Source organism: Gopherus flavomarginatus, chromosome 11, assembly GCF_025201925.1.
Source record: "Gopherus flavomarginatus isolate rGopFla2 chromosome 11, rGopFla2.mat.asm, whole genome shotgun sequence".
NCBI lineage: Eukaryota > Metazoa > Chordata > Testudines > Testudinidae > Gopherus > Gopherus flavomarginatus.
Window position 1 is genome coordinate 51,046,848 of NC_066627.1, and position 16,002 is coordinate 51,062,849.

At 43.7% G+C, this 16,002-nt stretch overlaps 1 protein-coding gene across 1 annotated transcript in view; it reads left to right on the forward strand.

The window, feature by feature from the left end:
* The window catches only part of ASXL1 (ASXL transcriptional regulator 1), a 32,751-nt gene extending 20,744 nt beyond the window's left edge, over window positions 1–12,007 (forward strand). Inside the window, exons 10-12 of the mRNA XM_050918249.1 lie at window positions 2,939–3,044; window positions 5,658–6,282; window positions 7,069–12,007. Of these exons, the coding sequence (XP_050774206.1) occupies window positions 2,939–3,044; window positions 5,658–6,282; window positions 7,069–10,032 (3,695 nt within the window). The 3' untranslated portion in view covers window positions 10,033–12,007. The remainder of the gene's footprint in view (window positions 1–2,938; window positions 3,045–5,657; window positions 6,283–7,068) is intronic.
* The last annotated feature ends 3,995 nt before the right edge of the window (window positions 12,008–16,002 follow it).

A 16,002-nucleotide genomic window follows, 5' to 3' on the forward strand; every position in this document is an offset into this window, starting at 1 on the left:
GTACAACTCTGAGGGCTAGAAACATTTTTTTAAAGGAATGAAAGAATTTCTTGCACAAGTACATGGAAGGATTCTGTGGCTGAGTCTACACTGCACTTCAAGGGACTACAGGATTGTGAATAACAGTGAGCACCAAAGTGCTGCATTGTATTTCCCCCGTGTGGACAGTGAGGGCATGAACTAAATGGTTCCTAGTTCACATTAATGTTGTCCTCTTAAACAGAGCTGCATTCATGTAACTAGGGGTACGTCTACACTACGGGATAATTCCGATTTTACATAAACCGGTTTTATAAAACAGATTGTATAAAGTCGAGTGCACGCGGCCACACTAAGCACATTAATTCGGCGGTGTGCGTCCATGGTCCGAGGCTAGCGTCGATTTCCGGAGCGTTGCACTGTGGGTAGCTATTCTGTAGCTATCCCATAGTTCCCGCAGTCTCCCCCACCCCTTAGAATTCTGGGTTGAGAGCCCAGTGGCTGATGGGGCAAAAATCATTGTCGAAGGTGGTTCTGGGTAAATGTCGTCAGTCATTCCTTCCTCCAGGAAAGCAACGGCAGACAATCATTTCGCGCCCTTTTTCCCTGGATTGCCCTGGCAGACGCCATAGCACGGCAACCATGGAGCCCGTTCAGCTTTTTTTTTTACAGTCACCGTATGTGTACTGGATGCCGTGGACAGAGGCGATACTCCAGCGCGACACAGCAGCATTCATTTGCTTTTGCATGATAGCAGAGATGGTTACCAGTCGTTCTGTACCATCTGCTGCCAGTGTAATTTGACAATGAGATGACGGTTATCTGTCCTTCTGTGCTGTCTGCTGCTATCATGGATGCCCCTAACTGAGATCGGCCGGGGATCAAAAGCAAAACTGGGAATGACTCCCCGAGTCAATCCCTCCTTTATGGTTTCTAAAAATAGAGTCAGTCCTGCCTAGAATTTGGGGCAAGTGTACTAGAGAACCAGTGTATCAGAGAGCACAGCTGCTCTGTGTCAGATCCCGCAGAAATGATGAGCTACATGCCATTCACGGGGGGTGCCCCTGCAACAACCTCACTCATTGCTTCCCTCCTCCCCCAACCTTCCTGGGCTACCGTGGCAGTGTCCCCCCCCCCCCCCATTTGTGTCATGAAGTTATAAAGAATGCAGGAATAACAAACAGTGACTTGTTAGTGAGAGAAAATGAGGGGGAGGCAGCCTTCCAGTGCTATGACAGTCCAGGCAGGACATTAAGCGGTGCGGAGGAGAGGAGCCCAGCATCCCGCTGCTATGATAGTCCAGGCAGTACAGAATCTTTTCTTTACACAGGAAAGGGAGGGGGCTGATGGAGCTCAGCCCCCAGTTGCTATGATGAGGACGGTTACCAGCCATTCTGTCCCATCTACTGGGAATAACCAAGAATCATTCCTATTTTTACCCAGGCGCCCCTGAGGCCAGCCAGGGGTATTCAGCAGTTATCAAGCATGTTGTACCATCTGCCACCGGAGAGGGAAGAGGAGCAGATACTGCTCTTTACTGCCGCAGCATCGCGTCTACCAGCAGCATTCAGTAGACATAGGATGACATTAAAAAAAAGTCAATAAACGATTTTTTTTCCCTTTTCTTTCACGTGGTTGAGGAGGGGGGTACATTGACGAGCTATTCTCTGAACCACGCTGGACAATGTGTTTGAACCTACAGGCACTGGGAGCTCAGCCAAGAATGCAAATACTTTTCGGAGACTGCTGGGGACTGTGGGATAGCAGGAGTCCTCAGTACCCCCTCCCTCCCTCCATGAGCGTCCATTTGAGTCTCTGGCTTCCCGTTACGCTTGTCACGCAGCACTGTGTAGCCTGTAGATTTTTTTTTCAAACGCTTTGGCATTTCATCTTCTGTAACGGAGATCTGATAGAACAGATTTGTCTCCCCATACAGCGATCAGATCCAGTATCTCCTGTACGGTCCATGCTGGAGCTCTTTTTGGATTTGGGACAGCATTGTCACCCGTGCTGATCAGAGCTCCACGCTGGGCAAACAGGAAATGAAAATCAAAATTTCGCGGGGCTTTTCCTGTTTACCTGGCTACTGCATCCGAGTTGAGATTGCTGTCCAGAGCGGTCACAGTGGTGCACTGTGGGATACCGCCCAGAGGCCGATACCGCCCGGAGGCCAATACTGTCGAGTTGCAGCCACACTAACCCTAATCCGATATGGTAATACCGATTTTAGCGCTACTCCTCTCGTTGAGGAGGAGTACAGAAACCGATTTAAAGAGCCCTTTATATCGATATAAATGGCCTCGTAGTGTGGACGGGTACAGCGTTAAATCAGTTTAAAACTGCTAAAATTGGTTTAAACGCGTAGTGTAGACCAGGCCTAGGAAACTTTTAGTTCATGCCATCACTGTCCACAGAGGGGAGTTATGGCATAGCACATTGATGCCCACTGCTGTTCACATCCCTGTTGTCTGAATGGGGTAGTGTACACATCCTGTGACAACTTTTATGGCCCCTGAATCATCAAGTTTTCTTCTGGTTTTTAATGTTACTTAATATGGTCAGATGAGGGTCATTTCTTGCAATATAGTTAATCTCTAGGGGTGAAATCGTGGTTCCACGGAAGTCAGTGGAAATTTTGCCATTGACTTGATGCCAGAGTTTCACCATAGGGGTGGGGACACTTGCTGTCAGTTGCATAAGTGTTTGGTCACAGCTGAGTATCACTCTGGAGAGGACAGAGGGACCTGATTTTTTCCCCTTAAATAGGTGATTTGGTGCTTTGACCATTAGCAGTATTTAACGTGCCAGAATATCCCATCAGGATATCTAGAATTTCAAAGGATAGAAAATGTACTCTCTAACAAGCACAGAATGTGTACTAGGCATGCTCTGAGTGCTGTGGAACTGGTGAGTTGGCTTTGGATAGTAATGAAACTTGCATTTGCTTGTTTCTCTGCAGGTGAATTTACTCATGAGATGCAGGTTAGAATACGACAGGAAATGGAGAAAGAGAAGAGGGTGGAGCAGTGGAAAGAGAAGTTCTTTGAAGACTACTATGGACAAAAGTAAGGAATGCTGCCTTATGGGTCTTGTTTTATTCCAGTCAGGTGGATAGGGAACTTCCCTTTGGGAGCTAGCTGCTCTCTGAGAAGAAGCAGCTCCATTATTAGCAGCAGCTCTTTTTGGAATGCTAGTTATGGCGTGAATCGTTGAGATTATCACTACAACGGAATACCTAAACCTGAGTTCTTTTTGTTTCCAAAACTAGTAATATTAGAATTATAGGACAGGAAGGGACCTCGAGAGGTCATCTAGTCCAGTCCCCTGCACTCATGGCAGGACTAAGTATTATCTAGACCAGGGATCGGCAACCTTTGGCATGCGGCTCGCCAGGGTAAGCACCCTGGTGGGCCGGGCCTGTTTGTTTACCTGCCACATCCACAGGTTCGGCCAATCGTGGCTCCCACTGACTTTGATTTGCCGCTCCAGGCCAATGGGGGCAGCGGGAAGTGGCGCCCAGCACATCCCTGGTCCCGCACTGCTTCCCGCAGCCCCCCTTGGCCTGGAGCGGTGAACCTGCAGACGCGGCAGGTAAACAAACTGGCCTGGCCCACCAGAGTGCTTACCCTGGTGTGCCGTGTGCCAAAGGTTGCCGATCCCTGATCTAGACCATCCCTGACAGGTGCTTGTCTAACCTGCTCTTAAAAATCTCCAATGATGGAGATTCCACAACCTCCCTATGCAATTTATTCCAGTTCTTAACTTCCTAACTGTCAGAGTGGTTTTTCCTAATGTCCAAACTAAATCGCCTTTGCTGCAGTTTAAGCCCATTGCTTTTTGTCCTATCCTCAGAGGATAAGAACAATTTTTCTCCCTCTTCCTTGTAACAACTTGTATTTATGTACTTGTAAACTGTTATCATGTCCCCTCTCAGTCTTCTCTTTTCCAGACTAAGCAAACCCAATTTTTTCAATCTTCCCTCATACGTCATGTTTTCTAGACCTTTAATTATTTTTGTTGCTCTTTTCTGGACTTTCTCCAATTTGTCCACGTCTTTCCTGAAATGTGGCACCCAGAACTAGACACAGTACTCCAGATGAGGCCTAATCAGCACAGAGCAGAGCGGAAGAATTGCATCTCATGTCTTGTTTACAACACTCCTGCTAATACATCTGTCAAGGTTTTTCCCCCCACTTTGAACTTTAGAGTACAAATGTGGGGGGCCTGCATGGACCCCTCTAAGCTTAATTCCTAGCTTAGATCTGGTAACGTTGCCACCAGCCAGGAGTAGTGTCTGGCACACTTTCTGTTCCCCCAAAACCTTCCCTGAGGAACCCAAGACCCAAACCCCTTGGGTCTTAAAACAAGGAGAAATTAACCATCCCCCTCCTTCCCCCCACCCCCCGACTTTCCCCTCCCTGGGTTGCCTTGAGAGGCTTCACACCAATCCAAACTTCTTGGATCTTAAAACAAGGAGGAATTAACCATCCCCCCTCCTTTCCCACCACCAATCCCTGGTGAGTTCAGACTCAATTCCTTTGATTTTTCCTTGTTTTAAAATCCATCAGGTTCTTAAAAGGAAAGCTTTTAATTAAAGAAAGAAAAGGTAAAAATTATCTCTGTAAAATCAGGATGAAAAATGCTTTACAGGGTACTCAGATTCATATAGACTAGGGCCCCCTCCTCCCAGCCTTATATTCAAAGTTACAGCAAACAGAGGTAAAAATCCTTCCAGCAAAAACACATTTACAAGTTGAGGAAACAAACATAAGACTAATCCGCCTTGACTGGCTATTACTTACTATTTTGAAACATGAAAGACTGATTCAGAAAGATTGGGAAAGCCTGGGTGTACGTCTGGTTCCTCTTAGCCCCAAGAGCGAACAATGAACAACACAAAAAGCACAAACAAAGACTTCCCTCCACCAAGATTTGAAAGTATCTTGTCCGCCTATTGGTCCTCTGGTCAGGTGTCAGCCAGGTTCACTGAGCTTCTTAACCTTTTACAGGTAAAAGAGACATTAACCCTTAACTATCTGTTTATGACAACATCCCAGAATGATATTCGCTTTTTTTGCAACAGTGTTACACAGGCAACTCATATTTAGCTTGTGATCCACTATGACCCCTATATCCCTGTCTGCAGGACTCCTTTTTAGGCAGTCATTTCCCATTCTGTATGTGTGCAACTGATTGTTCCTTCCTAAGTGGAGGACTTTGCTTTTGTCCTTATTGAATTTCATCCTGTTTACTTCAGACCATTTCTCCACTTCGTCTAGATAATTTTGAATTATAATCCTATCCTCCAAAGCACTTGAAACTCCTCCCAGTTTGGTATTGTCTGCAAACTTTGTAAGTGTACTCTCTATGCCAGATTAGTTTTAGATTGTATTCTATTGTAATCTATTACAGATTTAGTTTTAGATTGTAAATCCTGATATCATTTAATCATTTTCCTTATTTCTTGTGACAGTTTACCAGCAGTAGTGAATACATAATCAATCTACCAAGAAATATCTTGAGTGAGATGAGTGTCTGCTTTGTAATCTGTAAAGCACCATGTACTGCTCTGGTAGTACGTACTGTAAATAATAAACAATTTACATCCCTCCCAGGAGATGAAATCGGACCCAACAAGCTTGTTCTGGCCTTTAAATAATTCTGTGGTTGCTTTGCAGGTTGGGATTGACTAGAGAAGAATCACAACAGCAGAATTCAGTGCAAGAAGATGCTGAGAACAGGACTGGGTTGTCTGTTCAGGGAGAAGCAGCAAAGCCACAGCATGGTCCTTCCACACGTCAGCGAGATGGACACTTCAGGAAACGCTCTCGGCCAGATCTGCGATGCAGAGCAAGGAGGAGCCTATATAAAATACGCGAGCCCGACCAGACTGAGACTCCCAAAGAGACTGCGTCTGTGGGGCCAGATTCCTCCTTCCATAAAGAGACTAAAGCTGAGGTGGATTTGGGAGGAGAAGATCTGAGAGGCTCTTCGTCTGCATCATTGAAGCCAGAGAGTTCAGAACTGCAGTTTTCTCCAGAGGCTTCCAGACTGCACAGTAAAATGGAAGATCTGTCATTTGCAGCTACATCTGTAAACAGAATTCCCAGTTTGCCTCAAGAAAACTTAGATCGGGAGTCAAAGGACCAGAAAAGGAAATGCTTTGAGGAGGCTGCCTCTACCTCCTTCCCCGAAAAGAAGCCCCGGCTTGAAGACCGTCAGTCCTTTCGTAACACAATTGAAAGTGTTCACCCAGAAAAGCCACAGCCTACCAAAGAGGAACCAAAAGTCCCACCCATCCGGGTAGGAGAGACACTTAGACCTAATTATTACATTAGGGACTTTGTGCCCTGTAGCACCAAAAGAATATGAAAATGTCATGCCCTCTTGTTCAAAGAGGGGAATGGAAGAGTCTCTCACTGATCATACTGGCTAAGCTCTAATTACTGCACTGTGTTGTCTTGTTTAGATAGCCAGAGAGTAGAATGGAAAATTATTCCATGGTCTTCTATACAAGAATGCAGAGTAGCCTCTTTTATTATACACCTCATTTCTCGTTTTGTGGGTGCAGATATGGCTATTCCTGAAATGGGATGATCTAATGCAGTCAAGATTTTCAAACGTTCTCATTGTAACCTTATAGACTCCCCACCTTCTTCCATGTGGGATGGAATCCTCCTGTCTACCGCTTATACTCCCCTGGAAGTGGAATTGCAGTTCTGCCCTTTTTGGCAGCAGGAGGCCATCCTACTCATTTCAGTGAGAATGGATGACACTTGACAGAAATCAAAACTCTGTCTTCTCCAGAGTCCAAATTCAGCTAGTGTTTAAGCCTTGTCTGGTGGCTCATGACAGATGATCTCACTATAAAGTGGATTTTAAAAGATACCACGATATGGAGCCTGAGTAGAAACCTCTTGAGGACCTCATCAAGAGGCTAAGGGCAGCAGCACTTTCACTGTGCCAAAAATCACGTCCTTTAGCAATATTAACTAAATGTATTGTATTTCAGTGAACTGATTTAAACTGTTTTGCTCTCTGAGAATATCAAGTATTAGATTAACATCTTCTCTTCTGATTCTTTTTCAGATTCAACTTTCACGTATCAAACCACCCTGGGTGGTTAAGGGTCAGCCCGCTTACCAGATATGTCCCAGGATCATCCCCAACACAGAATTCTCTGGTCGGGGCAGAACTGGTGCCAGAACACTCGCAGACATTAAAGCTCGTGCTCTGCAAGCCCGAGCCCAGCGAGAGGCCGCTACAGCTGCCATTGGAGGTGGGGGTGGGCCAGGAGGAGGAGGGAACAGCACTGATAAAGGAGGTGGTGGAGGAGAATCCAGTAGCCATACAGAGTACAGGAGATCAAAGAGAACTCATGGAAAATGTGCGTCAGATCTACAACGAACACAATTACTGCCGCCTCTCCATCTAGATGGAGAAAAGACTAACTTTGCTGAGGTAGCTGTGCAGGTAGCTAAAATAAATTTATGTCAACCTGCAAAACAAGACCCCTACATTCCTAATGGTGAGGGAGCCTTCATTCTTGAACATGCTGCAGATGTTATCTCAGGTGGAACAGAAGATGTTGCTCAACATACTGACAGTTTAGCTAACAGCCAGCTTGGTGATGTTTTGACTGGGCCATCTTTTGACACTGCAGCTTCTCTGAGGCAGGAGGAGAACTTGGAGCAGTGCCTCCATGACATAAGAACTGAAAATGCACCTCATATTGCTTCTCAGGAAGGGCAGAGTAATAAGCAAGAATGCAGAGTTCCTCCTGAGAATGGTCTGTTTTGTTCTCAAGTACAGGGGTCTGCAGTTTATCTCATAGATGATATCAGTGTTGTACCAAGAATTGAAGATGTAGGCACTCCCATAGAGCTGAATTGTAGTTCTCCTATGAAGGAAATCTCCTCCAATAATTGTAGCCTTACCCCAGAATTCTCATCAGATGGTAAAGAACGACATGAGCCAGAAGTTGAAGCTAGATTTAATGGATCAAATCCACCCAAAGGAAAATTTGTAACTGATCATGATGGTTCAAAAATAAATAATATTGGAATGGAGAACATGGGCTCAGAGTTACATGCCTTCACACACCTACAGACAGGAAAACAGCATGAAAGTGAACTACAGAATGGAGAACAGAATGAAGGGTCTTTGGTGAAACCTTTTTCACTTGGTGGTTTAACTGTTCAGAATGGAATAAGTACCTCTGAAAAACTTCCACATCTGTGGGAGAGGCCATCAGGAGCAAACACAGAAAACGTCTGTCAATGCCTGAGAGAGACACAAGGATTTAAGACAAATGGAGATGAAGAAATCCAGAGTACGCATAGCGAAACAACAGATACCGCTTCAGATTTTGAAGCTGACCTAACTGATGAAAATGTGGAGGTGGATATATGTTTCAGGCATGTCCACCTTAAGGAGGCTACAGGAAAAGGAGATGCCACCCATAAGCGAAACACTGAGAGAGATGAAGGGATTAGATCAGACTCTTCTGTGAAAACTGAGAGTCTCCCATACATGGTGGACTTACCGTCAGTAACAATGGTGAGCAACGTGTCTCAGCCTCAGAGATGGGCACCACATACAGCTCTTCCTCAAAAACCTTTTAAGAGTCAGAAAAAACCACCAGGCTCCACTCGGCCCATATCATCTATTGAAGCCAACAATCCTCTGGTGATGCAGTTACTTAAGGGGAACCTTTCTTTGGAAAAGGTTCTACCAGTATCACATGCTAAGATCAAGTTGGAAATTACAGAATCACTTCTGGACAGGCCATCAGAAAACCACTCATTACAAGTGCAGGGAAGTAGCAATTGCTGCTTTAGCCAAGAGTCTTCCCAAGGTGTGGGAATAAATACAAGTGACCTAAGCAGAAGTGATGATTTCCACTCTCCGAGTGCTTTAAGAGATCCTCAGAAAACACAGTGCAACTCTGGGACAGTACTGCCCAAAACAGAAAGCCTGGAGAACCAGCCTGATGTTCCAGACAAGCATTCCAAAGTTGGTCTTAACTTGAGCTCTCCAGACCAACTGGCAAATATGGTGAGTGACCCTCAGAAACCTAAAGAGTTGGGCCCTAGAGAAAGAACATCATCTTCCTGTAGCTTTGAAGATCAAAAAGAGTTGCCCCTAGTCCATGGTGTCCCACAGCACAATCCACTAACAAATACTATTACAAGTGAAAGCCCTGAAAAGCTAAATCCACCTGCAGCTCCTAGGTTTTTATCTCCAAATGTAACCTCTCTTGGTCCAAATCAGATCGATGGAGCCTCAATTAATAAAAATTGTGTTGGTGTCCAGGGCAAAAAGGTCTTTGGTTCTGGTTTTCCTTGCAACACTGCTGCTAGATTGCATCATCCAAGAGCATTGGAGCACATTGGAACCATGGGAACCACATCCCCCAGCAAGCAGATTCCACTAAATAAGAGCTCTGCGTCTGGAGAAGGAGCACCAACTGTCAGGGAAGACTGGCCTTCAAAGCAACATGCAAACACCCTAGGAGGAATAAAAAACGAGAATGTACTGGCCTGTGGAGGCCCAGCCAAGGGTAATGGGAAGAACAGGAAGGACGTTGCACACAACCCCATGGAACTGATGGAGCATTTGCAGAGTGTTCCCCTTGTTATGGATTTGCCATTTTTCAAGTTACCAAGGGAACCAGGAAAAGGACTCAATCAGCCCTTGGAACCTTCTTCCATCCCCTCTCAGCTCAATATCAAACAAGCATTTTATGGGAAGCTTTCTAAGCTGCAGCTTCATTCCACCAGCTTTAATTATTCACACAACACAGCTCCAGCTTTTCCCAGAAGCCTTGCTGGAAGTGTGATGCAGCTAAGCCACAAAGCGAACTTTGCTGCAAACCATAATACGTCCCTTTCTGTGCAGATGTTTGCTGATAGCAGCAGTGTTGAAGAAATATCGCTGAAATGTTCCTGCAGCCTTAAAGCCATGATTATGTGTAAAGGATGTGGGGCATTTTGTCACGACGACTGTATAGGACCCTCAAAGCTTTGTGTATTGTGCCTTGTAGTGAGATAATAAATTATGGCCATCAGAAAATTTGTATATTTAGTGTGTGTATTTTGATAACTGACCCTAAAACCTGTACACAAAATATTATTCAGTTTATAATAGAGACAATATTAGTTTTGGTGAGAGAGTTGATTTGCCTTCCCACTAAAATTCACAGTGCAAAACCTGTTCTTACTCACAGTTACACTCCCCCATCTGTGGGTTGTGCCCTACTGGAGTGATCTTCTGCTTAACACCATCATGGAAATGTTGATTTGTGCTCTGGGCACACATGCTGAGGCTACCACCTGACTGAGAGGCAGTTTGCTCTGGGAATCCATGGACCTTTTCTAAAGGAAACATTTACATCCAAAGGAACTGGAACAGAGTGCTCTCTGTTTTTAAGGGCTGAGCTCGGTTAGTCCTGGCCATGCCTTAGCAGAGCAGAATACAGTCTTCCACTCTCCGTTCCCTGTCTGTGTGGAAAAAGTACTACTGTACGATAAATGTGGACATGAAGCTTCTCTGTAGGTGGTGGCTGTGTAGTACTTTGAATGCTACAGCAGAATCAAGTAACCAGTAAAACACTCAGCAGGTGGCTGAAGAGCCATATATGGGTGATGGCGCATTGGATGGAGCCAGTTAAGGGAATGAAAGAAGCAAATGGTAGTGGCTGCCAGCTTCAATGCCTTCTGCTGGACTGAAGGAAGATGTGTAGCCTCTGGAACTGTATGCACCTGACTGAACTGTTGGACCAGGCTGCCTCTTCTGGCCAAACGTTGCTACAAACTTGTATGAAAAGCCAAGGAATTCATTAGTGTGTCCGGTAACCTGCCCATATTACAGCCCTACAATGAGAACCTTGCCATGCCAGCATCTAACCACCTGCAAGTGTCTGGCTGTGCATCTGTGTGTGATGGTCATTTTACATTCTAAACGGTGTTCCCCTCACCCCCTTCTTTTTTTTTTATATTTTAACTTTTCATTCTTGGATGTATAAAGTGAATTATTTGATTCTTGTAAGTATCCTCTATGCATCTGTTTGATCATGTATTTATATGTTGTACACAGTACTGGCCAATTCTGTAAATGGATGTAATGTACATAGAACATAAAAGGGTTTTTTTGTTTCTTTATTTTCAGGCTCTACAGCAGTATTACATTAAAGTGGTGTTGGTTATTAATCTACATCTGTAGTCAAAGCCACTGTATTCTGTGCTGCCTAAAGTGAGGCTGAACATGCAAAGGAGTCACGCTTGGTTCAGATTGCCTCCCTTTCTGCCTACATGGCACTGCTGTGGGCAGATAGACTGCAATGTGCAATCTGAAGGATGACCTGCCCAGATTTTCTGAGCTGGATGTATTTTGCTCCTTGCTCTTCTAAAAAATATTTCTATAGCAGTTGCTGGTCATTGTCATAACTGGTGAGTCTCCCAGAGCAGTGTTTATAGCTGCAGTGCAAAGGTGTGAAAGCCCTTACCTAGCCAGAATTGATGTGAGCAGAAAAATGGACCAACCCTCTTTTGAGCAATTGCCTCTCAGGACCGGGTTGCTCTAAGTGGGAAGAAGCAAACCTACAGTTTAATTTACCAGCTCTCTCCCACCCCTGTCCTACGTCCTACCTACCTCTTTCTTGACTATGCTTTTCTTTTAATTATAGACCTCCCTGTTTGAGAGCTGTAGAGAGTGTAAAATCTGTGGGCTGCAGAAAGCTTCGTCTCTGAAATGGTTTACCCCTAACCCATATGGCATCTTGATATTGTGAAATGGGAGCGGGAGAGACGGGGGTGAATTGAAATGCAGTATTAGTGAAGTGTTGAGGGGATGGTGTGAAAACCTGCCTACCAAAGATAGGGAGCAGAGCTGGGGCAGTCTGGCTCTGTATCCTTTGGGGCCACTGTAGGGTACAATTGAAGCTGGTCTGGTCTGCAGAGCTCTCCAGCAGGGCCCTGCTCTTGTATGTCCCTTGTGGTATTGGAAAAATAAACATTCTGTAAACCTGCATGTGTGGTTTCGATCCTCTTCTGAAATGGGCTTGGTGTTCTGGGCTCGAGAACTTACCAGTTGATGTTGTCCTGCCATAGCCAGGCTGAGGGAAAACACTTGTTTTTCCAAGGCAAAGTTTTTCCTTTTTGTCTTGGCAGTGTCCTCACAAGCTTTTAAACTGAGCTGATCAAAAAGGGACTGTCATTCTTGTCTGAAGGTCAGTATGCCATTTATACTAACATCACTGAAGATACTGCGTCAACTGCAAGTAATGTATATGAGCCGAGTGAAGTAAAAGTACTTACGTCACAAAACAAGTAGTTTGGGTTGTTGGACTTCTTGCCAGAGCAAAATTCACTGCTGTACAAGCCCTTCTGCGATGGCGTTGCTCCCGGATATTGGTGGTAATGCACCACACACAGTAGAATCTACCTAAGGAATTCCTTAAGTATTCCTAAGCCGGTATGTGGTCTCTGCTATTATATGGCATTTTCTTCTAATGTCTGGTTACATTGTTGGATTAATGGGATTTTAAATGCTGATTTTGAGGCAATGCAATGATTTGGTACCAGTTACAACACTTGAAACTGGCTGTAAGCTTAGATTGTCAATACGTTTGTTTCTCTTCAGTAGATCCAGCTTTCACTGTAGTGGAATTTCAACAAAGCAAATGATCTGATAACTCGTCTAATGCCACATTTGGAATAGATACATATACTACAGTACGGAAGCTAACGATGTGATTTACATTCTACAGTGCTGCTGTTACAGTAGCTCCCAGTGCTGTTGTCTTCTGGTGGCTCCTGCACCTGTCACTCCTGCCTGTGTTTGTTTAGCAGTAGTGGATTCATTCTTGAATGTAGCTTCTTTAGTTTGCTTGTTAGAAAAAAACTAAAACCATCAAGGGTAGTAGGAAAGAGGAACATAGCCGAGCTTTGCTGCTCTTGCCTAATAGAAGAATACATCATGTTCTAAGTGGGAAAGAAGGTTCATGTTTTAAATTCTAGATTAGTCTCACAGCACATTGTGTTGAGAGAGAACTGATGCTTACCTACAGATCAAACAGCAAAGCAATCCCTCCAGTAATATGAACGGAACTCTGACAGGAACCCGCTGACTTTAAATATCCTCTAAACTCTGATGCTTTGGCAATGTCGTGTTCTGAAAAGTCAAGTGGTTGCTTAGGACAAGTTTTGGTTTTTGTCTTTGCCGTCAGTTGAAGTTCTCTGACTGTAGCTGAGCAGGCCTAGAAGTATGAGTGTGCTTAGATGGGGCCACCTGTTAAAAGAAAACTTGATCTAATTGTGAAAAATACATGAACTTGCTATTTAGAAAATGGCTGAAAAATTGATAAGTCAATAGCTTGTCATTCTGACGGTGCAGTGTTTGACAGCAGCAGAGCTAGCTGTCTCTGGAGTAGCAGGGATCTGGGAGATCTCACTGTTGGTTTTAAGGTAAGCCCTAATATATTTTGTTTGAGGCTCAAATTGGTCTAATATGAAGAATATTAAATATTTTCTCCATAATGTTTTTCTAGTAATAGAATTTACTTTTCAAAAAAATTGAACACCTCCAACTTGCCTTTTGCATTCAGCTGAGCAATGCTCCGGTGTGTAATCCTGTCGTAATGGGATGACTGACTAGCTGGGAAGTAACAGCAAAATCCATCACTTCCTTGAGTCAACAGAACCATTTGCAGGTGTGGAGATACGAAACAATGACAGGTATTTTTAACTGTTCTCAAAACTCACTTGTATACATGAACAATAGGACCCTGCTAATCCCCACACCCTATAATTAGAATGGTTCTTCACTAATCAATGTAGATTTAAGAGTAGAGGTCGTCTAGTATTACTAAGGCTTCGTTATACTTTCAAAACACACAATAGAACACGTTTACTAGTGTATATATTATGAAATATTATAAATAATTACAACTAATATAGAATTATTAAATACATTTTAGGATGCCCTCTCCTTGCTATTTCTTATAGACCGCTTACTAATGTACAATATTCAGCCATTCACAATGGGTCTCCTGGTCACTCCCTTGCAAGTGTCTGTCAGCCAACTTCTTGTCTGTTGCTGGGGAAGCTCTGCCCATTCTGGAATCAAAGGTAGGGCAATGGAAATTACTGTTTTAGCATACAATCTGGCTCTTTGAAAACTGTCATACTTGTCTTTCCTAGGCCTTCTGCCTCTGTCACCAGATCACTGACGTGAATTAGTGAGGTTTAACTGTTGTGGTTTGAGATTCTTTAGTACAGCGGCACCATGTTAAGTGCAAAGTATTTATTTATTTAATATATGTAATTAACAGAGTTGGTCAGGAAACTATTTTTTATAGACAATACTGAATTTCATTAAAAAAATTTTTTTTTTCATTGGGGAAAAGCAAAAAAATTTCCATGAAAGCAGATACTTTTAGCAAAACATTTCATTTTGTCAAAAAAAAGCTTTGACAGTGCCAGTAGTGACTATTAAGGTAGCTATCTAAAATATAAGAATAGCACCAGCTGATTGTTAAGGAATAGACAGCACAGCTTGTTTTAAGGTACCTGAGTGATAAAGGTACTTTGTTTGTTTGTTTTAAAACACCTAAATTTGAAAGCTGTTCTTGGTACCAGTAACAGTCAAACTGACCTTCCATGTGTTAGGTCACAGACTGACACTGGGTTGCAAATCTGAGATCTCTAATGGGAACTCGGGAGACAGCTGGTGGCATATGTCTCAGTTGGTGGAAAAAGCCTTGCAAGCAAGAGGTAAAAGTGACCCTAGCTGTGTTTGACACTAGAGGTCTGAGTCCTGTTTGTTATACAGTGTTTATTAAGTAGATTCAGTCTTATATATGATATACAGATTCAAAAGAAAAAAAGGATTCCACATACTTATGAAATCAGTGCATTTAGCAAGTAATACCATGGAAATAACAGGTTGATTAACAGCTCATTGGTCTTTGTTAAGTGAGGGGGACAGGGAGTTGGCCTGTGCTAATCATTCCACAAACAGAACAGAATTAAGTTGCATCACATATAATAGACACACATTCTAAGAATTAAAATATTAAGCCACACTTACTGGAAAAATCCACAGTATATAACACAAATTTTTATAGAGCTTCTTGAGGAGGAAGTGCTCATCTGCTTAAAAGAGCCACATTAAGTTGCATAGGTGCCTATCTGCAAAAATATCATTTAGAAATTAATCAATTGATTAAGCAATAAAGTGTCGCCTTAGAAGTTGAATTAAGTGCCATATGCTCAGTATCTGAGTGGACCCTGTTTCCCCCCCCCCCCCCCCCCCCCGTACTAACTTTCTCAACGAGCTGCCTCCTACTCCATTTAGGAGCTCTGGTGTCCCTAGAGAGAATACTCTCCTAGCATTTTTATTTGAAATTGACATCTTAGATGATTTAATCATGAATCAGTAAAAATGTGTTCAATTGTGCTGAAGGAAAGAGGGGTTTTCCCCTTCTCCCTGGCCTCCACTAGGCTTGAGCATTGTTCTAGACTCAACTGGAACCCTAAAGTCAGCTAGTAGCGTTCACCTTCATGCCTGGGATGTCAGGGAGAAAAGGCGGTGAAACAGCACCATCATATGGTTCTATTTCTGTTTCAGGTCCTGGCTGTTTACGGTCACCTCACCCTCTCAGATCAGCTCTCAAATTTTAAGCTATAGCTATTTTTCAAATTGATCACTTAAAAGTGTGTGAGGTTGTGCAAACGCTGAAATCTCTTGCAGCACATCCCAGGTTTGTGTTTTTAAGGTGGTTGAGTATGTGTCAGTGTCTCTGTGGCTTTGCTAAGCAGATGAACTGGCTGAGGTACATCTTCCTCTTCAACAGCAGGTCTTGCAGAACACACGGGGCTGGGAGTTCTGTACATGTAAACAGTACACTTCACTGAGTCCAAAATTAGGAGCAAAAATACAAAGGTTCACATTGGTCTTAGGTAGATACAGGTGAAGAACTGAGCTGTACGGCTCTGAAACAACCAAACAAAAGTTTCTAAA